General features: G+C 40.1%; 1 protein-coding gene across 1 annotated transcript; it reads left to right on the top strand.

Moving 5' to 3' along the window:
• Positions 1–4,448: 4,448 nt before the first annotated feature.
• Positions 4,449–20,822, top strand: LOC140226873 (E3 ubiquitin-protein ligase RNF8-like). The gene is made up of 8 exons (XM_072307337.1): positions 4,449–4,541; positions 11,485–11,613; positions 12,392–13,240; positions 15,289–15,465; positions 16,790–16,906; positions 18,423–18,560; positions 19,711–19,950; positions 20,529–20,822. Exons 1-8 carry the CDS (start codon positions 4,449–4,451, stop codon positions 20,820–20,822), a joined length of 2,037 nt encoding a protein of 678 aa, XP_072163438.1.
• The last annotated feature ends 3,326 nt before the right edge of the window (positions 20,823–24,148 follow it).

Genomic DNA, 24,148 nt, shown 5'->3' on the forward strand with positions numbered 1-24,148 from the left:
GGCTTTATTTGTCACTCTACTAAAAATAGTCAGTGTTAAAAATGCAAGTTCATCGGAAAATTCACCAATATGACTAAACCGCACTCTACTGTCGCCTCACCACACTCTACTGTCGCCTCGTTTTATGTGTATAACGCATAGGCATTAGAAGAGCATTTGATACTAAGATGTTGTCACTTTTAACGGTCGAATCGCTTCAAAAGACATGAGTTTCGGCTCCAGGGGCTTTATTTGTCACTCTACTAAAAATAGTCAGTGTTAAAAATGCAAGTTCATCGGTAAATTCACCAATATGACCAAACCGCACTCTACTGTCGCCTCACCACACTCTACTGTCGCCTCGTTTTATGTGTATAACGCATAGGCATTAGAAGAGCATTTGATACTAAGATGTTGTCACTTTTAACGGTCGAATCGCTTCAAAAGACATGAGTTTCGGCTCCAGGGGGTCTGTTTGTTACCCTACTTAAAATAATTTAAGTTAAAAATTCAAGTTCATCGGTAAATTCACCAATATGACCAAACCGCACTCTACTGTCGCCTCACCACACTCTACTGTCGCCTCGTTTTATGTGTATAACGCATAGGCATTTAAATAGAAGAGCATTTAATACTAAGATGTTGTCACTTTTAACGGTCGAATCGCTCCAAAAGACATGAGTTTCGGCTCCAGTGACTTTATTTGTCACTCTACTAAAAATAATTAATGTTAAAAATTGAAGTTCATCGGTAAATTCACCAATATGACCAAACCGCACTCTACTGTCGCCTCACCACGCACTACTGTCGCCTCGTTTTATGTGTATAACGCATAGGCATTAGAAGAGCATTTGATGCTAAGATGTTGTCATTTTCAACGGTCGAATCGCTTCAAAAGACATGAGTTTCGCCTCCAGGGGCTTTATTTGTCACTCTACTAAAAATAATCAATGTTAAAAATGCAAGTTCATCGGTAAATTCACCAATATGACCAAACCGCACTCTACTGTCGCCTCACCACACTCTACTGTCGCCTCGTTTTATGGGTATAACGCATAGGCATTAGAAGAGCATGTAATACTATAGATGTTGTCATTTTTAACGGTCGAATCGCATCAAAAGACATGAGTTTCGGCTCCAGGGGCTTTGTTTGTCACTCTACTAAAAATAATTTAAGTTAAAAATTCAAGTTCATCGGTAAATTCACCAATATGACCAAACCGCACTCTACTGTCGCCTCACCACACTCTACTGTCGCCTCGTTTTATGTGTATAACGTATAGGCATTAGAAGAGCATTTAATACTAAGATGTTGTCACTTTTAACGGTCGAATCGCTTCAAAAGACATGAGTTTCGGCTCCAGGGGCTTTATTTGTCACTCTACTAAAAATAATCAATGTTAAAAATGCAAGTTCATCGGTAAATTCACCAATATGACCAAACCGCACTCTACTGTCGCCTCACCACACTCTACTGTCGCCTCGTTTTATGTGTATAACGCATAGGCATTAGAAGAGCATTTGATACTAAGATGTTGTCACTTTTAACGGTCGAATCGCTTCAAAAGACATGAGTTTCGGCTCCAGGGGCTTTATTTGTCACTCTACTAAAAATAGTCAGTGTTAAAAATGCAAGTTCATCGGTAAATTCACCAATATGACCAAACCGCACTCTACTGTCGCCTCACACACTCTACTGTCGCCTCGTTTTATGTGTATAACGCATAGGCATTAGAAGAGCATTTGATAATAAGATGTTGTCACTTTTAACGGTCGAATCGCTTCAAAAGACATGAGTTTCGGCTCCAGGGGCTTTATTTGTCACTCTACTAAAAATAGTCAGTGTTAAAAATGCAAGTTCATCGGTAAATTCACCAATATGACCAAACCGCACTCTACTGTCGCCTCACCACACTCTACTGTCGCCTCGTTTTATGTGTATAACGCATAGGCATTAGAAGAGCATTTGATAATAAGATGTTGTCACTTTTAACGGTCGAATCGCTTCAAAAGACATGAGTTTCGGCTCCAGGGGCTTTATTTGTCACTCTACTAAAAATAATCAATGTTAAAAATGCAAGTTCATCGGTATATTCACCAATATGACCAAACCGCACTCTACTGTCGCCTCACCACACTCTACTGTCGCCTCGTTTTATGTATAATAAAAATATTATAACGCATAGGCATTAGAAGAGCATTTGATACTAAGATGTTGTCACTTTTAACGGTCGAATCGCTTCAAAAGACATGAGTTTCGGCTCCAGGGGCTTTATTTGTCACTCTACTAAAAATAATTAATGTTAAAAATTGAAGTTCATCGGTAAATTCACCAATATGACCAAACCGCACTCTACTGTCGCCTCACCACACTCTACTGTCGCCTCGTTTTATGTGTATAACGCATAGGCATTTAAATAGAAGAGCATTTAATACTAAGATGTTGTCACTTTTAACGGTCGAATCGCTCCAAAAGACATGAGTTTCGGCTCCAGTGACTTTATTTGTCACTCTACTAAAAATAATTAATGTTAAAAATTGAAGTTCATCGGTAAATTCACCAATATGACCAAACCGCACTCTACTGTCGCCTCACCACACTCTACTGTCGCCTCGTTTTATGACAGTGTATAACGCATAGGCATTAGAAGAGCATGTAATACTATAGATGTTGTCATTTTCAACGGTCGAATCGCTTCAAAAGACATGAGTTTCGCCTCCAGGGGCTTTATTTGTCACTCTACTAAAAATAATCAATGTTAAAAATGCAAGTTCATCGGTAAATTCACCAATATGACCAAACCGCACTCTACTGTCGCCTCACCACACTCTACTGTCGCCTCGTTTTATGGGTATAACGCATAGGCATTAGAAGAGCATGTAATACTATAGATGTCATTTTTAACGGTCGAATCGCATCAAAAGACATGAGTTTCGGCTCCAGGGGCTTTGTTTGTCACTCTACTAAAAATAATTAATGTTAAAAATTGAAGTTCATCGGTAAATTTACCAATATGACCAAACCGCACTCTACTGTCGCCTCGTTTCATGTGTATAACGCATAGGCATTAGAAGAGCATGTATTACTATAGACGTTGTCATTTTTAACGGTTGATTGAGATGAACTTCGATTCAATTAGAACTTAAGAGAATGACTGATTTCATTAAGTGTACTTTTCTGTGTTTTCTGACCCAGCCCGTTTTACCCACACCCCCCCCAACAAAAAAAAAAATAAAAAAATAACAACTAGGCCATACTTAAAGTATTTATTTGAAGAATCTTCTCACCCCCCTTCAAACGCACTTACCACAATGACGATCAAACTCATTGGGTGATTTCAAGTTCGGTGCTAGTGCTAGTGCTAGTGCTATCTCAGCACTAGCACCGGCGATAAAACCGAACTTGAAATCACGTTGGTGTTGGGAGTTGACCTCAAAATTATGACGTATTTCCGGTTGCTGGTGCTGGGCTCGGTGTTGAATGTCGTCTGCTGAACCGAGCTCCGCCGTTTGTGTTAGCGATTTACGTGCTTTTTCGCCATTGACCAACACTAGCCCCTAGGGATTAACATTTTCGTCATTTCAAGTTCGGTGCTGGTGTTAGCGTTGCCAGTGCGAGACTCTTATTCACGTCCGTAATAGATGCACGTTTTACGTGCAAAGTCTATGCTAATGCAGTGGTCGCCCACGTAACGTTCACGAACACTCTCGACATGGCTCTATAAATCTGAGCCTAGGAGCAAAATAAGGATAATTGTGTTTTAAAGAAGTGATGAAATTTGTGGCATTTTAATCCATCTTCCTCACTATATGTCTAAAACTAAGCACTTTTAGCTACATTTTTTAGTATTTGACTGTAATGACACGCCATCACTTTTTTCGTCGCGCAATTCCTGCGGAGCTCGCGGTGCTGCGATTCCAACACCTAGTGCTGGTGATCGATAATTTTGATCGGTATCGCCTCGTTAATCTGACCGTCGGTGTTGGAGCTCGATTTAACGCTGTTATTTGGGGGCTAGCACTAGCACTAGCACTAGCACCGAACTTGAAATCACCCATTGTCAAACCATGTTTGTACAGAATCTTCGGGATGTCAGCAAGGGTGAGTCGTCGATGGACATCCCTCGAGTGAGTGACAGACAGACGGAAAAATACACACACACACACACACACACACACACACACCCACACACACACACACACACACAAACACACACACACATACACATACTGTTGCAACTGTGCAAGCAAAATGTGTTTACATGACGTACACTCGGTAGTGTACGTTTATAACGCAGGGGAACAGGGAATTTCCCACCTCACACATATTCAATAAGGCTTCGGCAGTCAGCGAGCCAGCTCATGAATAATTAATATCTGTGACCTTTGGTGAAACTACTTCCCGCAGAGCATTCTCGCCTCAAAAGTGCCTACCGCTTGGCATCGAGCTATGCCTTCCGTATGAAAACATGGCGGGATCGGGAGCGCAGTGGTGTTTACAAAAGGTGGACACAGCTACGACGTCGAAGTATAACATAATTCCTCTGAAGAATGGTGATGAGGTACTGAATTCCGTTAATATGATAGCGCCAATACGGACAAGATGTTCAAATATTCCAAGTTGTTCGGCTGAGTGTGCTATGCATTGCGTATGTTTGAAAGTTGCGGCGAACTCCTGTTTTGGGATTGTGTCTGAGTGTAGCTAGCTGTACGTGACGAGCGAGTGAAGCCCACTGCTGCATGCGCTATGCCGCGGATGTCTTGCGTGTGTGCGTGTGGTGTGGTGACCTGCAGTGCAGTGCAGCTCGGCTCAACTGTACTAGTCCAGTCCAGTGCAATGTGTGTTTTTTGTGGAGTGTAGAATAGATTCTAATCTTACGGTGGAAAAAAATAAAACGGAGCTGATCATGTATCGCAGTCCCAACAAATTTTCTAGATCTCTACTGGAGCTGATGGCTACTCAAACACAAAGTTTTGTTGTAATTATTCAAACTTGTAACCAGTTGTAACTCGTTACTACGTTAGGCATCTAAATTTATGTCAGAAGAGCAAGAAATAGAAGAACATGAAGAAAGACTTGTGAACTAACAAGGGTGGTATTCTGAAAATCTTCCTAAGTTTCTTCCTAAGTCAGAAACTTAGGAAGTGCCTAGGAAAGACAAAATTGGTATTCTGAAATTTCTTCCTAGGCACTTCTTAATGCAAATTAGGCCATCCTTATCCCCACCCACGTTCTTTCCTAAGCCATTACTATAGTGGCAGTACGAAATGCCGTAATGCCCGTATCGTATCATAAGAAACTAACCAATGACAATCGCATTATTACTATGACATAGGGTCAAATACATGAGTGTGCGGCATGTCCCCTTTCTCACGCTCATTTCGCGCATCAGAGTACATGTGCGCGCAATGACTGACATTAAGCGCACCTATCATGATGCTTGCAGTTTGCTATTCTTAACAACGTACTTAGTCTAGGGGTGGAGCTTTCCTAAATATTTTCCTAAAATTCTTTCCTAAGTGCATTCTAGAATACCAACTTCTTCCTAAGTCAGAAATTTGCATATTCCCACCCCTTCCTAAGTTTCTTCCTAAGTCTACTTAGGGAGAAACTTAGGAAGATTTTCAGAATACCACTTAGGAAAAAATCCTGACTTAGGAAGAAATTTCTTCCTATGAAGGATTTCAGAATACCACCCTAGAATTCTAGTTGTGACAATTTTTGTAGTGTGACTCATCTCACTGTTTTCATTGTGATAAAACAAAGCCAAAGCCTACCATTTTTGATGTGCTAAATCTGGAGTCTAGATCTACACATCAAATTTTTCAAATAGAACAACCTATTATAGAAGTTTCACCTAGACCCTAATAATTTTTTAGCTATGCGATAAGTTATGCGCTAGAAATCTAGATCTAGCCTGACCACAGATGCGACACTTGTGTACAGCGACAGGGCTGTGTACAGTTACGCTAGATCTAACATTAGACATCTAGTGATCTTAGTTTCGCACCACCTTGTCGAGTGATTTCCAAATATGCACAAACCTGCCCAAGCCTAACCCCGTTGCGGGGCGCTGTAACCAGTGACATGTACGTGTTGGGTGGGTTCGCTGTTGCGGTTAACCCAAGCCTAGATTTTCAATAACCTAAAATAATTGCATCCGAGTCTCCAATGTCTGATCAGCTGCATTTAGAAGCTTTTTTATGTATTAAAAATGCAGGGATGCCAAGTTCAGAAAAATTTTATGAGTGAGATTTTCATGACTCGGCATCTCGGTGCGCGAATGTGCGCGCGAGCGAGGGTGTGGGAGGGGTTTTTTCCCCTCTCCCACGGTAGGGAGCTTTTTCAATTTTTAGCTTTTAATGGTGCGATCAGGTGCGTTATCCTTACAAGTAAGTGACTATTCTTTAATTATTTTGAAAGACAAAAGGGAAATCAGGCGCGGCGATACGGCGCAATTAACTCGCCAAAAGCTTATGACCTCGAAGCCTCGGTTGCAAAAAGTAGACAGCTTGTGTAGGCCTACGCAAAACCGCTGGGGAAGTGTTGCAGGACAATCGCAATATCTCACCTCAGAAGCCATCAAATGATTAAATCTATACAGCAAATTGAAGAAGAAACTATTCTCTAACTCGTAATGTTAAAGTTATTAGGGGTTTTATGAGGATAAACATGTGAAAATAATGTCGAAACTTTGCTTCCAAAAGAGAAAATTTGGTCTCAAAACAAGTGTTATTTTCTCACATTTTCCTTCATTGCACAAAAATGAAACTTCGGTATATGACTTATGGTAGTATATCCATACTGCGTTCCAAACATCTTTTCTGTATCATTTGGCGCACGGCTATGTCTGGAAAAAATGGAGATCACTGTCACTCGTGACCCACGTAAAATCCATAGCGTAAGCAATACACAGTCTGATGTATTGGTTTTTGTGCTGCATGAAACAGTTGGAGAACATAGCAGGGTTCCTCTCTTGCCCACTCACCACCCTGCTGACCGAAAATCGACCCCTGTCGCATTGCGCTGAACCTGACACCGCTGATTGGCTAAGCGTGCACTCACCAGTAGAAAACGCATGCGCAGGAGGCTGATCTAGTTGTGCATGTCCAGTATTTTCTCTTAAAAGTTGGTTGTCTTTTTGCTCTTATTTTCACCTAACTACTAATTGCACAAACACGAGACTTCGCAGGTAGTGAGTCTTGTGTATAAAGACTAGTAATGTGTTAATCAAATGCATATTCATGCAGGCGCAGACTTGTGTCTGGAAAAAATTGTAACCCTTTCCCACGGTCGACTCAAACAGAAAAATACACATCTCGAAAGATACATCGGCATTTTCGCCCAAAAATCATATGAAGGATGATATATCCATATTAGATATATGTGTGAAGTTTCAGGGATTTGGTGGTAAAATAAGGGAGATACAAGGAGATGAACTTTCGAGATTTTTTTGTCCTTCCCTCCGCACAGCGCTTCGATGACCGTTATGAATTCAAAAGCTTTGGCCTCTTATCAGTGAGTTAATTGCATTGTAGCTCCGGGGCTGAAATCCTTTGAGCTATGCTCATTATTATAGGCCCAAGTTGCAGACTTCACCCGATGCGTGAGAAAAATGGGTGCCATGCATGAGATCGTGAGACGGTCCCTAACTATGCTTGAGTCTCATGCAGAATGCGTGAGACTTGGACCCCGTTTACAGTGCGGGGCCGGGCTCGGCCGCGGCCAAGTCCGGCCTCAATTGCGCGGCCGAGCCTCGCAATTTTGTCCGTTTACACTACTGGGCTCGGCCGCGCTTTTGATTCAAACCTTTCAATATTTTGTCGTAGTGGCGCTCTGCTTGTAAACAAACGCAATTTGGTATTGTCTGGTTTTCAGACCCTTTGCCAAATGAATTTCGTGGCGACGAAGTCGCCGTTCGGGCAAAGGCCTTTGCCGAAGGGAAAAAAATCCTTTGCAGGACAAAACCACCTTAAACTATACTAGTTTTCGACGTTGAGGGGGTTAATATCCTGAATAGCGAAAGACACAGGCAGAGGGTTTGGAAGCCAGACTAAAATTGGCCGCGCAATTGGCCGCGCATTTGGCCCAGTTTGCGTTTACACCAAGAAGAGGCAGGGCTCGGCCGCGGCTCGGCCGCGGCCGAGACCACCTCCAGAGCGAGGCCAATTTTGGCCTCGCATTTGGCCTTTTGCGCGTTTACACTGAAGCGGGGCTGGGCTCGGCCGCGGCTCGGCCGCGGCCGAGCCTCGCACTGTAAACGGGGTCTTGGTAGCTCTGGTAATGACACTGGCTTTACAAGTGTTAAATTTTTGAAATAACTCCATCTCTTGAAATGCAGCTCTGCACACAAACATTTGGTATATAACAAATACATTCAGCGCATACAGTTACTTGGTCGATCATTTGATATGAATGCAGTCATTACATGCCTGGCTCTTTCTATTTGTGTCTTTGAAAAGCTAAACTTTTTTTCCCCCTTTCCCTCAGGGAAGTCTTGCAGAATAACAGTTGTACATGTATACACAGTGGTTGAAATTGTGTGTGTGCATCCCCTTAAACAGGCCTTTAACATATCTATCTCTTTTTCAGTCGTTCCTTCTGCCCTTATTTCATTTTAAAGTATTCCTACATTTGTAACCTCCTCTTTCTTTCATATTAACTTTTCTTTTTTTCCCTCCTGTCTAGCTTTTGTCAATTTCCTATTCAATTTTAATTCCTGCCTATCACTATCTGTTCTTTGTTTCCTTCAGGTTATCTCTCCCTCCAGCTACATTGTACATTTCTTTCTTTTTCCTTTCCCATATATCTTTTTGTTCTATTTCCTTCTTCTGTTTTGTCTTCTTTATTTCCTTTCCTACCTACTTTTAATTCTCTTACTTTCCTTTCTATTCATCTTTCCTTTCTTAGTTTGGATTCATTTCTCTTCCATTCTATTCTATCTTTTCTTTATAAATCCATCATATTTTTTCTTTCTTTTCAAACATCCATCTAATTCATTACTATTCCTCATAATGTAAGTTTCTCTTCTTCTTTCCTACCTTTGTCTTTGTTATTTTCATTTTACATTTATCTTCTATTTTGTAAATCGTTTGTTCTATTTTTTCCAGGTTTGCCTGTTTAGAACTCCATCTTTTTATTTAAATTCCATTTCCATTTTTTCCTATCTTTTCTCTTTATTTGTAGTCTGTACTTCTGCCGTATAATCACAATTTTCTCAATCTTATTTCACTCAAACACACACCCTCACGTACACACACACATTCACACACACAACGAACAACCACAACAACCGCCAAACCTGTATGAATCGTTACCACAAGACTTGATACAAGCTGAGGGAAAAGAGGGAAAAAAGATTATCATTTTAAAGATACCATAGAAAAACTTGCTGTGATTGCTTTGAGATCGCTACATTCAGATTAAACTACCAACTGTACTGTGCTGCTGTGAACGTGTTTGTACCATACATACCGTCTGCTTGTGTGCGGCGCAGTGTAGAGCTGCGATTGAGTTATTTAGACTTCGTGTGTAAAAGTGTCAAAACAGCAAATATTGCACTTTTACTGGACTTTGGTACTACTTTGGTCTCACTCAGAAGCAAATATTCTTAGTTATTGAATATTTAGACTGAGTTTGTGCATGTTTGGAATGAATTGAAGAGATGGTGCGAAAGTACACTGCACAGATTAGGCGATTGCTCATCATATGATGTGCATTTACCATTGCATGTTTCGCTGTTTAACCATGCAATTTTATTTAAGCAAAAATGTATACTGCTCGGCTGACTTCACCAATTTAAATTACGTTGACACCCATGTTAAGCTGGTGTCAAAATCAACCCATAGTTTTTGCACCATTGCACACCTGTAATCTCGGCATAAACATACCTTTGCTGCTGCATGCACTCTATCAGTGTATCAGTTACAACCCATGCATTCTGTCTCTCATTCTACTGGCAACAACTCGCTTTTTGCTTTTTGCATACAATTGACTGACTGTACTGTGCCACACGTTTGCCTTTCATGAAAAAAAGGTTGCCATTTCTGTACCTGAATTCAAGAATTGATGTGTAAAATATTCGTTGACATCCAAGGAGTTGTATAAAATGAAAACAAATAATGTACATGGCCTTTACTTGAGCAATGAAACAAGATTCACAATGAAAGAAGTGGTGCACTACTCAGCTTGGCTTTGCCTCATTGAAAAAAGAGCACTTCTATCTTTCACCTCGTTCAAAATCTTGAACCACTGTGCTCATGACCATTCACCGTGTTTGACCCTTATTAGGCCAGGCTTTTTGGTTATGCAATATCTATATATTTTTCAATATGAAACTTTTCTTTTTTTTTCATAAGATACTGTAATGATATTTGAAATCTATCCAAAAAAAAATTCGATGAAAATTTTCTATTTATCCTCTTTAGAATGGTGTATCTAAACACTAGAAATATGATATTTTCAAATCATTTAAAAAAAAAAAAAACAATAGTGACCTAAAACCTAGAAATGCTTGAAGTATCCTCCGGAGCTTTTACTGAATGTGGCCACATATTTTTTGTACTCCTGTGGTGGGTTCTTACTTCCCACAATCGAACCCTGTTCTCCATCAATTAACTTTGTAGACGGTAGACTTCTGAAATACCGGTATGTTCTTTGAATTTCAAGTCCAGTGTGAGTCCATCCAGAAGCATATAATTGTGTTATTATTTGTAATTATATGATGCAGATTTCACGCAGTGACTTGTAGCAGTGAATTTAACTTCAATAAATTTCAGGACCCCATAATTTAATTTGTGAATGGGGGAGTGTTGGTGTTTTTGAGAACAACTTTTGTGGCCTCATGGTCTTGAGCCAAATGTCTCCCAAACTTAAATTACCACATGTTGTTTATTGCTCATTGCTTTTTCAGATGTGTAGTGCTGGGCATGTCAGTGTTAGTATTGTAGCTGGGATACTTCAAGGCATAATTTACCATTTGCAGATGAAATAAAAACCCAGCATTAGTGTTTCAAACTAGTTCTAAAATGTGAGTTAGGGATAGAAACATTTAACAAACAATGTAAACATTTGATGCAGTATAATCAATGTGAAGTATTGTTCAATATACAAAATGTGAACAATAGTTATAATAAAAATGTTTACAGACTATTAAACCGTCTACAGTTATGGTTTAATGAGAAAAATAGTGATACCTCCTTATATTTTAGGCTTTATTGCAAAAATTTCATATGGTAGGATGTTTTGTGATACAACTGACCTACATATATGCATCAAATGCATACTTGCCAACTCTACCGCATTTGGCGGTAGACTACCGCTTTTGAAAGATTTTATTCGCATTCAAGCTAGCGCTGCTTGCTTAGGCATCCTGGATTCTACCGCTTTCTCAAATGAAAATGTTGGCAAGTATGCAAATGTGATATCTTGAACATTTTTTAAATCACTGCTCCCAAAGGTAAACTGGACCTTTAACAGTTGTATGTTGTGTTCTCCTTATGCAGGTATCTATTGGGAGAGGTACAGATGTCAGTATTCAGATGGTGGCAGCCAAGAATGCACTGAATCTTTCCCGCAAACACTGCATCTTCAAGCAGCTCGAGAACGGGAGCTGGACTGTGATCGACAACAAGGTATTAAATGACTCCAGGACATAAGACCTTTTGCCTTCCATCTGGGTAATTACTTTCCCCTGAGAGACTTTTCTGAGGTCCTGTCCTTCTTCCATATGAGGACTTTGTAAAATTGAATCATGGTCACAGAAGGCATGTATGTGATGATGGATTGATTGATGGACATATTGACCCAAAATAGCAATACAGTTTGTGTGCTGACACATAATAACATCTGTGTAGCAATCGTAAGTTTTGTTTAGTAATAGTAATGTAAGGAGACACCGATGTCGTGATGATACTCAAAACCAGTGCAGGTAATAAGACTACTGCAGATAGTGAGGGTTTGTCAGTAGACGAAGTTGTCTTTCAGGACTACTTTCAATAATCATTCGATGTAGTGGCTCATTCTTCTAACAAATTGACAGCCTGTTTAATTAACATAAACTTTTTGATGCACTGATATTAGAGATTATAACTTCATGTTTCTTTATAAGATTATCAGAGCACCTTTAATTCTTTACAGGAAGTAAGATGTACAGTAAGATATCAATTAAAGATGCATTGTATGCTCATCCTGCAAGATGATTTTTAAACCAGCACTGTAAGATATTTTGTGAAAAAGCATTAGAGAACAACAGGATTTACAAAGGAAAGGATCGTTATCAGAAATCGCCAATTTTTTTATTTCATTCTCTTGGACTTGTTGACACTTGAGCAGAATATGAAGTTTCACCATGAGTTATTATGTTTTAATAGTGACATAGAGATAATTTGCTTCCATTTTTCCTCCGTGTAGAGTTTGAATGGTGTTTACGTCAATGATCAGAAAGTGCATCCCTTGGCGCCTACAACGTTATGCGATGGAGATAAGCTGGAATTGGGCAGGAGGCCCGCAGCTGGGGAGACAAATGAATTTATTTACCGTGTAAGCAAATTAGAACAGTCTGCAGAGGAGGTGGAGAAACTCCTCAAGGCATGGAAGAGGAGGGCGGAGAAGGTGCGACAAAGGTTTGCTGCCAGGGGATCGATGAACCTTGATAGCGAAAGCAGCATCAAGAGTAACTCGCAGGCCGGGAGTGGCAGTGGTTCCCTGCCAGCGGACAGAAAGCGGAAAGCATGCGAGGACGGCAGCGCCTTTCCCGACTCGACGGCCAACGTCCCGTCGACGTCTGGGGAGGCGAAGAGGACTAGGGTTTCGTGCGAGGGTGACTCTGCTGTCGACTCCAAGAACTCGGAGTTCAGGAAACTGGCCGAGGAGCTCGGCTCCAACATGTCGACGGAAGAGATGAAGGAGCTGATGGATCTGCTGAACAGCACCAAAGAAGGGAACGTGCTGGAGAGACTCCGGTCCACCGTCAAGAAGCAGGAGGAGGAGCAGGAGGAGAACGTGAGGTTGGAGGAGGTCTACAAGACCAGGGTGGAGGAGAAAGAGAAGGAGCTGCGGCAGAAGGACGAGAAACTGTTGGAGCTCCAGGAGGAGGCCCTAAAGATGCAGAGTCGACTCCAGAAGGAGAAAGAGGAGGCCCTGGCCAAGATGCAGGAGGAGATGCAGGCTGTCCTGGAGACGCAGGTCAAGGAGAAGGAGACGGTGCTGATGGAGCAGCTGCGACAGCAGCGAGAAGACCTCCTCCACGAGAAAGAGAAGGTACGTCCTTTCTTTGCTACAAAGTACAGAGTTTGCCACGGAGAGATTGTATTATAGTGAATAATGTGCAAATGGAGGTATCAAATCTATTGATATTTGAGGGAAGTGAACAATATTAACAGTTTTGAGAGTGTATGTAGTTTGCTAAATGAATTTTTGTTCACATGTTCACACTCGGCAAAGAATTCTTTATCATAATCCGTATTGCCGTGGCAGAATTTTTCTTAAATATATCACATCACCTTGATATTTGATGATGGTGCCCAAGAAGTCCACATGCTTGCTCAAGTATTCAGAAGGCAAAACTTTGTGTAAAAAAGTTACAGCACGAAGCAGATTTATCATTGCTAATGAAGTGTTATTTGTGTTGAAAATTCCATAATCTTGTTTTATCATATCATTAAGGTGAGAATCTAAACTTAAGTGTAGCCCCACCATTTATTCCTCAAAGTAGTGATATATGTTAGCATCAAAACTGATCTACAGAGCATATCAAAAAAAAGGTAATCCAACTTTGGAGGGCTGCCATTTCTTAATTGTCAGTTATGAAGAGCACAATGTTGATTGTAAGGAAAGAGAAACTCTTCTTCTTTGCTTTGATACCTGATTATGTTGACAATTGTCATGCATGACCGAGCACATGGACTTTAAAGACAACAACGACAAATTGTACTTTTTCCAAGTTTGCGTGTTATTGTGAAAGAACAATGCATGTCTGACTGCATGGATGAGATCTGTCAATGAAAGTGGTCAAATCATCAGGCCAGTCTGCACGACTGCAGATTTGTGTTTTAGGGTTTCTTCTAACGTTGTATGGTTCATAACTTTTAACATGGCCACGTTGTCGATATTTGGTCCTTCCCATTAAGGCGAAACCATTATCCATTTTACTCTCTTCATATTCATGACATGGTTTGCCACTGAGAGCTATGTGTTGAATATGAACAGAGAAAAATGGATTGTGTGGGTTGACCTCTGTGGGAGCGACCAAGTTTTCGGACAAAAGGCCATGTTAAAAGTTATGGACCATAAAATGTTAGGAGAAAACCTAAACACAAACCCTAAACACAAAACATAAACACAAACCAGCATTCGTACAGGCTGGCCTATTTGACAACTTTCATTGACAGATCTCATCCATGCTGTGAGACTTGCATTGTTCTTTCACAATAACATGCAAACTTGGAAAAAGTGCAATTTGTCATTGTTGTCTTTAAAGTCCATGTGCTCAGTCATGCATGACAATTGTCAACATAAGTAGGTATCAATGGAAAGAGGAAGAGTTTCCCTTTCCTTGCAACTAACATTGTGCTCTTCATAACTGACAATTAAAAAACGGCAGCCCTCCAAATATGGATTACCTTTTTTTTTGATACGCTCTGTGTATCTGTTGATCTTTCTTTTACCAGTGCCTCTGGAGTTAAGTGATATTTGCTCAAGGTTTTTTTATTAGCTCTCTTTCTACGTAGGATAATGGGAATAAAGAAATAGATTAGTGATAAGCCTAGCTATTCATTCCAAAGGAATTTGGTGAAAATACAAAAACATCTATATCTCGAAAATTAGGATGTCATAGAGATATCAAGATGGTTTTACTTTTATGTATTTTTTTTTTCCAGAAAAGAAAGTTATTATGATAGAATTTTCCAAACCCCAATAAAGTGATCAATTCATATCCAAGTTTCATGGAATTTAGGTAGTCAATATGCATATTGGGGATTTCATGATCAAGCATTCAGAATATCTTTTTTTTTTCAAATATCCTTTCAAATGGAGCCATTTTACTATTTTTTATAGGCCATAATTTGAAGTTTACCAACAATTTTAAGCTATGTTGAAGATGGTAACTAAAATTTTGTAGCAAGATAGCACTTTTGGAGCACAGTACAGTATTAATGCCGTACAGTGTCCTTTTAGGTATGTCCTTCTGGTTCACAACAAACGGTATTCTTTTAAGTGAGAAACATGCACACAAACACGCACACACACACACACACACACTCTACTTTCTTTTTACGAGATGCAGTCTCTCCTCCCTTCCATCACAGGTTGAGAGCACACTGCAGGAGGAGTTCAGCAAGCAGCTGGCCGAGAAGGACCGGAACCTGAAAGAGGAGCAGGAGGCCATGAGGGGTCAGCTGGAGGAGGCCATCAGGGAGAAGGAGGCCCAGATGTTGGCCCAGCTGGAGGCGGAGAAGCAGGCTGTCATCCGGGAGAAAGAAAAAGTGAGCTGCTTCGTAAAAATAGCCATTCTATAACTTGTGAACTTTCTGTTGTAATGCCTACAATATGGCCACCATTATACCAAAACAGAATTTGGCCCTATAAATATATGAGAGATGTATTATGACCATATCAGGCAATTATCCCCGAGGACAATTACCCCCCCCCCCCCCCCCCCCAGCTAAATACTGGTTGTGGTTAGTGAGTTAGTGATACGGTTTGAGTTAAGGTTAGGGTTGGGTTAGGTTTAGGGTTAGAGTTTGGGTAAGGGTTAGGGCCTGGGGTAATTATCCAGGAGATAATTGTCCTAGATTCATTATAACTACAAGCCATATTCAAGTGGACTTCTTTCAGAGAGTCAAGTTTGAATTAAGATGAAGAGAAAAATGAAAGTTCCTCTTTGATGGGCAGTATGAAATAAAACAGTTTAATGGATTATTCAAGTGTAGCATTTCTTTCCGCAACTCATGATATGCTATAATTTTACTAGCTAAGTTTTTATCCCACAGAGAAAATAGCTCCAACTAAGAGCTTTGAAATGAGATCTACATAATCATGTGGTGTTTTAGCAAATCACGAAGTTGTAAATGTTGTCATAAACTGATGTGATTGTTTGAACTTGCTTCTGTAGGCACCAAAAAACAGAGCTATCCTGGTCATATGGCAGATTGTTTCTTTGGCATATTAAAGGTAATAATAAAATAAATAGATACAATTTGAAAAATAATAAAATTCAAGAAAGGGTAGAAAGGGAAGATAGGAATTTGTAACATCATACAGGTGAAACAGGGCAATTACCCCCCGAGGGCAATTACCCTCTGTCTAAATTTTGGTTAGTGATAAGGTTGGAGTAAAGATTAGAATTACGGTTAGGTTTAGGGTTCGAGTTTGGGTTTGGGTTAGGATTAGGTTCAGGATTAGGGTAAGGGTCTGGGGTAATTGCCTGGGGGTAATTGCCCTAGACTCGAAACAGGGAATGGTCCAAAATCAGTTGTATTAATGTTACACAGCTATTCTTCCATAGGGTCCTATGTGACATCACTGACACTGAACTTGTTTGAACTAGTATGAATTGAACTTGATTTGATTTGCAAAGAATGGTCACATAGGAGAGTTAAAGCATTGATATCTGTAGCACGGGGAATTCATCAGTAATGTCTGGTGGCAACCAATGAATAACTGGCATAGACAGAGTATGACAACTTGATGGATTTGGATACAACAGTGCATAGGACTCCAACAGATATACTTTGTGTGCTTGCGAACTTGCCAGGACTGCGGTAGAGCCCTACTGTACAAGTGTAATCATTGTTCATTTACCGGTAGGTTGAAGAGAAGCTGCACACAGCCCTGGAGAAGGACAAAGGCTTGGAGGAAGAAAAGCAACGACTCGACGCCATCATTCAGCAGAAAGAGAAGGAGAAGGCAGACATGGAGATGGAGGTTTGTTTGGTTGTCCAAATGTTCAAATTTGATTCTCCCTATTGCATATAAATGTAAACATTTTGTTGGTCTGTACGCTGGCTGTAACTAAGTGCAAAGGAATGAGGTGATCTTACACACCAACTTGCATGCAAAGTTCAAACGGGGTCACCCTTTCAGTGTTCATTTGTACACTTCCAGTGATGCGGAGTTACTGTGCAGCAGGCACAGGCTGAGGGTTTATGTGGTAATCGCATCTAATTTATCGCTTTTTATCATGACTATAAAAGCATTGTCACTTCACAATAGAAATGCATTTTCTGAGCTTATATAGTAATCTCATATTCCCAGCACATAACAATTGCTGAGAAAATCTGCAAAATTATTATCATTTGGAGATAGAGATAACTCTGTGTTTTTAATGAACGATCAAATAGAGCTTCACTGTGATTCGGCACAACATTGTTGACACATTGTTATTTAAATGAAATAAAGCTGTTTGAGTTTTTACAGATATATGCGATATGGAGAATTATCTAGTGTTACCAAGTATGAATAACAAGGATTGCTGTTCATTGCTAATCAAATCATTAATGTTCATTGTGAAGATTAAAGGGGCCCTGAAACCCTGAGGTCATCTCAAGAATATTGGTTTGGAAGGATTTTTTGTGGGCGTTCCCAACTAATCTGAAGAAAGATGGAAGAAAATATTGTTAAAAGTATATGGAATGTTTCTAGATATTCGTTTCACCGCAAAAGTGATGATGAGGGTATCACAAATCAACACAAATCAACATGCATTTGGATTTCAGGGCCCCTTTAATGTCAGTAAGAATCAAAGCCTGCACAGTGCAAAGCTCTCTTTAAAGGAGAATTCCAGACCAATTAAAAGTTAGTCTGGAAAAAAAACCAACAATTTGATAAGCATTACAGTGAAAATTTAATAAAAATTCAATAAGAATTAAGGAAGTCATGAAATTACAAAGTTTTATTATTGCTTGCAAAACAGTACTCGAACAGTTGATATGAATATGCCAATGGGTGAGCTGAGGATGTCTACTCCTCACAATTTTTTTTTTTCAATTGATCTTGTACAAAAGTGACTAAAATTCAGTTTTTCTGCCATGGAAGTGTAAAACAATGTTATTCCTGCCAGGAGAACTTCCAAATAATAATCAATCGGATATGTTAGGATTTGAGACTGGGGCATAATTGCATTTGAAAAATAAACTTCCAATTTCAAGATTTTGTGTGCAAACTACATGGTAAGTTGTGTGGCAATGATATGATTTGAATACCAGTATAATCTTAGCTGTTAAAGAACTGCTAGCCAAGCATCATAAATTGATCACTTTCTTGATTATTTTTTTTCTTCCGATTTTAATCAAAGTTTTACTGTTGTGCTCTGAAATTGTACACTTTCATATCTTACTAACTTTTTATTAGTCTGGAACTCTCCTTTATGAGATTTCAGGCAATGTTTGTGACCATAAGAATGTTAACAAAACTCTGATTTTTTTTTTTTTTTTTAAACCAGGTGGAAGCAAGCCGGCAAAAACGTGAGCAAGAAGAGCAGGAGACGATAGCAAAGGCCCGGCAAGCAGCGCTGGAAGATTTTGCAGATGTCATGGAAAATGAACTGCAATGCAGTATCTGTTCGGAGCTCTTCATACAGGTAGCAAACTCTGCCAAGAAAAAAAAAAAAAAAACACCAAGAAGAAAAACAACAACAACAACAACACCAACACCAACACCAACACCAACACCAACAACAACAACAACAACAACAACAACAACTTTGTTGGCAGAGGAGTGCAGAGGAGTGAATGTAGTTTGTCTCTGTGGGGACCACTCGTGCTAATCATTAAACAGTCAATGCATAGTCTTAATGTTGCATTAATATGATGAAGTAGGGTCTGTTATATGAATGAAGGGATGACAAGCTGCCTAAAGCATTCAAAGAAGGCGAATGGAAATATAATAATACAGTAGATATGATATCATTTATGTTATATGTTATAGAGATATACCTCTGCTCATGCATTTAATGCAATGTCTTGTGCATGATGAGTTGAAATATTGTTTATCTTAATTTGCCACAGCATGTAGATTGTGATGTAGAATTTTCCGTAGTTCACTCTACAAGCATGAATAGATGTGCATTTCGTATCAGGCTTTACCTGGCAGCACTAGGAATAGATTTTGAAGTTGAAGTGAAACCTATATTGTGCAATCACAGTTTCTCATATGATTCATGATGTGGCTCTGCCACAAGATGTCCTCAAGGAGTCTCACAATAAAGTCTCTTACATGGATTACTCTGTGTAATATTTTTCTCATCGTAGTCCATTACTACATGCATTACATTGGTTACCGGTAAAGCAGAGAATCATATTTAAAACTCTGTTGATTGTACATAAAGCTATTCATGGTACAGCACCAGTGTACATACAGGAACTTGTAAAGTTAAAAACATTTCAAACATTCTATCATCTCCAAAGTTCATGGGATCAAACACTATTGAAATGTCCATCAGGGAAGTCAAAAGCTACTCGTGGTGACAGGGCATTCTTGTATGCTGCACCAAAATTATGGAATAATCTCCCTTTGTTTGTAAGGAAAGCAGCTACAGTTAATGAGTTTAAGGTCAGGTTAAAAAGTCATCTTTTGAACCATGCATTTTATGTTTTAATTTGTATGTTGTGATTATTACTTTGTAACGTGCAGTAGAGTATATTATTATAGTAGCTGCACAATATAACTGTCCTTTATTATTATTGTTATCATAATATTGTATATCTTCTTCTCGCGGAACTTAACGACAGGCGACCACTTTGAACTGCTCCCACTCATTCTGTGCGTACTGCATCGACGCCTGGCTGAAGCGCAAGAGGGAGTGCCCGATCTGCCGAGCCCCAACGACCTCCCACAACCGCTCCATCGTCCTCGACAACTACATCGACAAGATGGTGGAGAGGCTGGGGGAGGAGGCGAGACAGAGGCGAAGAGAGATCCTGCAGGAGAGACAGGGTAAGAAACAAACAGGTCACTCACAGTGGACAGGAGTGGACACTACTTTTATTCGTCACTCATGCCTGTGTGTTTTGTTGTGGTCTTTCTTCTTCCAGTGCCATCCACTAATCCCCCCCCCCCCCATTGATCTCCATCCTTTCCGTTTATCTCTGTTTTGTACCAGGGAGGTGTTGGAGAAGGAGTGGAATCTCTTCAATTGGTGCAAATTTATCTGTAGGTTCTATAGAGTGGAGTCAAAAGGGGCCTGAGCTTTCGATCCTAGTAGAATCTTTGTCGGAGGCAAAATGACAAACAGGCAGGCAGGCAATCACATATAAGGACTTCACACAGCAAGAACAGTCAGGGACAGGCTAGGGACAAAGAACAATAAAAACAAAAGGAGAGGGTAGGAGGTGCAAAGAAAGAACAAAATAAAGTTAAAAATAGAAAGGAAAAGAAAATAATAATGGGAAAAAAATGTAATATATATAGAGAATAAAGGTGGTTAGTCATTTCCCTCCTGGATATTGAGGCCATGGGGTTGGATGGTGTGGTGTCGTTTCATCCAGAGCTTGTCTCTGCTGGTTCGGACTGTGTCTGGATGAGTGCCTAAAGATTCAATGCCCTGTAGAGTCATATCGGTGATGTAATGATTGGGAAGATTGAAATGGTGGCCCACTGGAGTATTGAGCTTGGCTGTGTTGACAGTAGATCTGTGTCCGTAGAAGCGTCTTTTGAGTGTAGTCTTGGTTTCCCCAACACACTGGATCCTACAAACTCTGCAAGTGATGAGATACACAACATTAGTGGTACCGGTAGTACAAGTGATGTTGCCCTTGGTGTGGTGAGAGAGGCCGCTAGAGTTGCTGGTGAAAGAGTCACTCTCATGGATGTGTGTACTACATATGATGCACCTACTGGCTGAACATTTGAATGTGCCATGCTGTAAGGGAGAAGAATTGTCAGTGAGGGAGGGTACTTCAGCATGAATGAGGAGATCCTTGCAGGTTGTGGGGGCGTCGGTATGCCAGGATGGGAGTATCTGGAACGGCCTGGGAGAGACGATCAGAGGTGTGAAGGATATGATGATTGTCACGAAGGATATTGTGGAGAGGGGGTAGATCGGGATGGAAAGTGGTCACGAGGGCTACTCTGTCAGTGATGTCCTGCTTGATGGTTTTCACTTTGAGAACTTCAGATCTGGGGAGAGAACAAACTTTGTTGATGGCTTGTTGAACTCTCCTGGTGCCGTAGCCCCTGGCTGCGAGATGTCTCTTCAGGTTCCTGGCATGGAAAAAAAAACAACTCAGAATCCTCAGAGCAGATAGGGCGAAGTCTGAAGGCTTGACTGTAAGAGATACTGGTTTTGCAGTGGTGGGGGTGGCAGCTGGCTGAGTGAAGGTACTGACTGGTATCTGTGGGTTTAGTGTAGAGAGTGGTGGTGACATGGTTAGACTCCTTCCTAATGGTGACATCAAGGAAGTTGGTTTCATCTTGGGAGAAATCAGAAGTGAATTTGATAGTTCTGTGGAAAGAATTGATGTAGTCATTGAAAGTATGGAGGCTTTCTTCCTCCCCTGGGCCCTGTTTTATGAAGAGTTAAAATTGATTATATAGTTGATTTCTATCATAAGTCTGTGGCAGCCTGTTTGTCAAGGAGATTTAAAATTGATTGTATATTTTGATAAAACAGGGCCCTGGACTGAAAAAGGAGCATTAGTATCTCATAAAAAAGTTAAAGTTTCTTAGCATGTCTTGTATTCTTTGCGCACTAAACAATTGATGCCAAAAAATTCTGAAGGGGACAGCGAATTGCTGCTGGCTAGGTATGTTGTCTTTTGCCAAAGCAATCTACTAACACCTGCAATATAGTGCATAACTTCTCTGCGGCATTAAGGATGGGTACAATGGAGAGATTCTTGTTTCTTCTCCTTCTGTAATACCTCCTTGGTTGCACAATCTCTGTTATCCTTTTTTATACCAAGTGAGTCTTAGAGCCCAAATATATGTGGTTTGATGCTGCATTTATGTAACACAGGGTTTTACTATTCACTGTTAGTATACGAATGATGCACAAGTCTGAGTGCATAGTTTGGAATTGTGTGCATAAGGTAACTGTGGAATTGTTAAGTCTAGATTCCATAGTTGTCGCATGTAAACTCTTCTTACTGACGCATAAATAGACACATGCATTATCTGTTTTATAGAAGGGTGAACAAATTGTTACCATGAATCCAGAAAATGTATCAGCTTTTTTAATCGGCAAGACATTGTAGCAAATCTGACTTCCTGCTTCTTTCTTCATTGCAAAGTTTAAGATTGCGAAGTCTTTGTGAAGTTTGCTCGTCTGTCCACACTGGCATACAAACTTCAGTTTTCGATCAGTTCTCAAGCTCTGGGTCACGTATGCACATGCGCAACGAATAAGAAAGAGCGCAATGTGTGACAGCTCGTGATTGTTGCGCAACTAGGCACGCACGTACATCGCAATGACTTCACGCTTCGGAGGCACAGCCCACAAACATGTGGTAGACTGGTCATGTGACAAACTTTGCAGAGTTTCAGTTGCAAGCGTTCACACTGCCCAAAGATCGAGAAGAGTGGCGGGGGGCTGGGAAATATCCCTAGTTTGAGTGGGTTTGAGTGAGTTTTCGCAAGAAGTTTTGTGGGAAGTTTGCGGTCACACTGGCAAAACTTTGAGATCTAAAAGAATGCAATCTTGAATTTTGCAAAATTTTGCCAGTATGACCACAGCTTATTGGATTTGCACATATATATGGCTTTGGGCATGAAACCTATTTTTTGCTGACTGCTCAATTCATCAACTGACTTGCTTTCATGTATTTGTGATTGTGGATTACAGCAATGGATGGAGAAATCAATATTATTCATTCATTATATAATAGAAAAAAGTGTGTGCATCCATTCACACAGAAGGCACTGCCAAAACTCAAGGCCTAGTATTAGCTGTATTGTCACGCACCTTGTTCATGTACTGTGTACCGCATAGCAGTACATGTACGTGTACAATGTATATAGCATTCATGTATGGATCATAGCTAATATATTTGTCAGTAAGTTAATTTGACAAATAGAGCCAAACTCGCAAAATTTGCGAAAATTTAATTTTGCGAAATATTTTACATAACAGTATGTGCCAAACCTGCCCTGTGTGTACATGGGCACTTATAAATTTAATTAGCATATTGTTTGTATCCTTACGTCTGCATCATAAAGAGTGCAAAATTGCTCATAGAGCCATTCATCTTCCAAACGCAACTGTACTTCTTGTTTAGGGCTGCATTTAGAAGATTTGAACATCAAGAAGCATGGTTTTTAAAACATAATTTTGAGACAATGTTTTGCAACATGGTTTAACAGAGGAGCACCTACAAAAGTTTCTCCCAAGCATTTTTATGGCTCGCTCAGACTGTGCCATTGCACATCTCATTATATGCAGCTTTTCCCTTGACAATTGGATCAAACAGGGATTGCGCTTTTCAATGTGGATCAGCTGCTGAGCTGACCTGCATATTTCTTTTAATGCAATTTTGACATCAATTAAATTGTGTTTGAAATCTTGGTTGTGCATATAACCAGACTTTCAAAGCCTTTTTTCCTGTAAAGTGTGGTTTTGAATCGCACTTCCAAAGTGCATTTCATAACCGTGTTTGTAATCATGATTACCATTAATGATAGAATGTAAGCCATAAATCATGGTTTCAAAACCATGTTTCCATCCAGAAAAGTTTGCTCTAAATGCACCTTAAGGACGTTCCTCAGTTAAAGTGAAATCCATGTCATTTTCTTGAAACTTTCCACACCGTAACTTTGACCCGTCCGAAGCCCAAATATGTAAATAAAACCATAGGTTCATGTGCTTGTTTTTCTTCTACGGGACTTTGAAGAATATGACTAATCTGCCGTCCTGTACCAAAATGATAGCGTTACATGATCAAGACCATGATTGACAACAAAATCTGCAATGACAAACGTAAATCCCCATAATTCTTTCAAAATCCACGTTATTTTCTCCAAATTTGCAAGAATTGCAGAAAACGGTACCCAAAACGAGGAAAAGGTTTTAAAGTCAGGGTTTACACTCTCATTCTTCAGCAAGCAGCGCCCTCACGCGGCAGAAAACACCGAAATCTCTCAAATCCTTCTCATCGACGTTTTCTGTTAGGGGTGAGCAAAAGGACAACGTTAATAAAACTTACGCTGTACATTCAAAACCCATGTCAATTTCAC

Source organism: Diadema setosum, chromosome 1, assembly GCF_964275005.1.
Source record: "Diadema setosum chromosome 1, eeDiaSeto1, whole genome shotgun sequence".
Taxonomy (NCBI): Eukaryota; Metazoa; Echinodermata; class Echinoidea; order Diadematoida; family Diadematidae; genus Diadema; species Diadema setosum.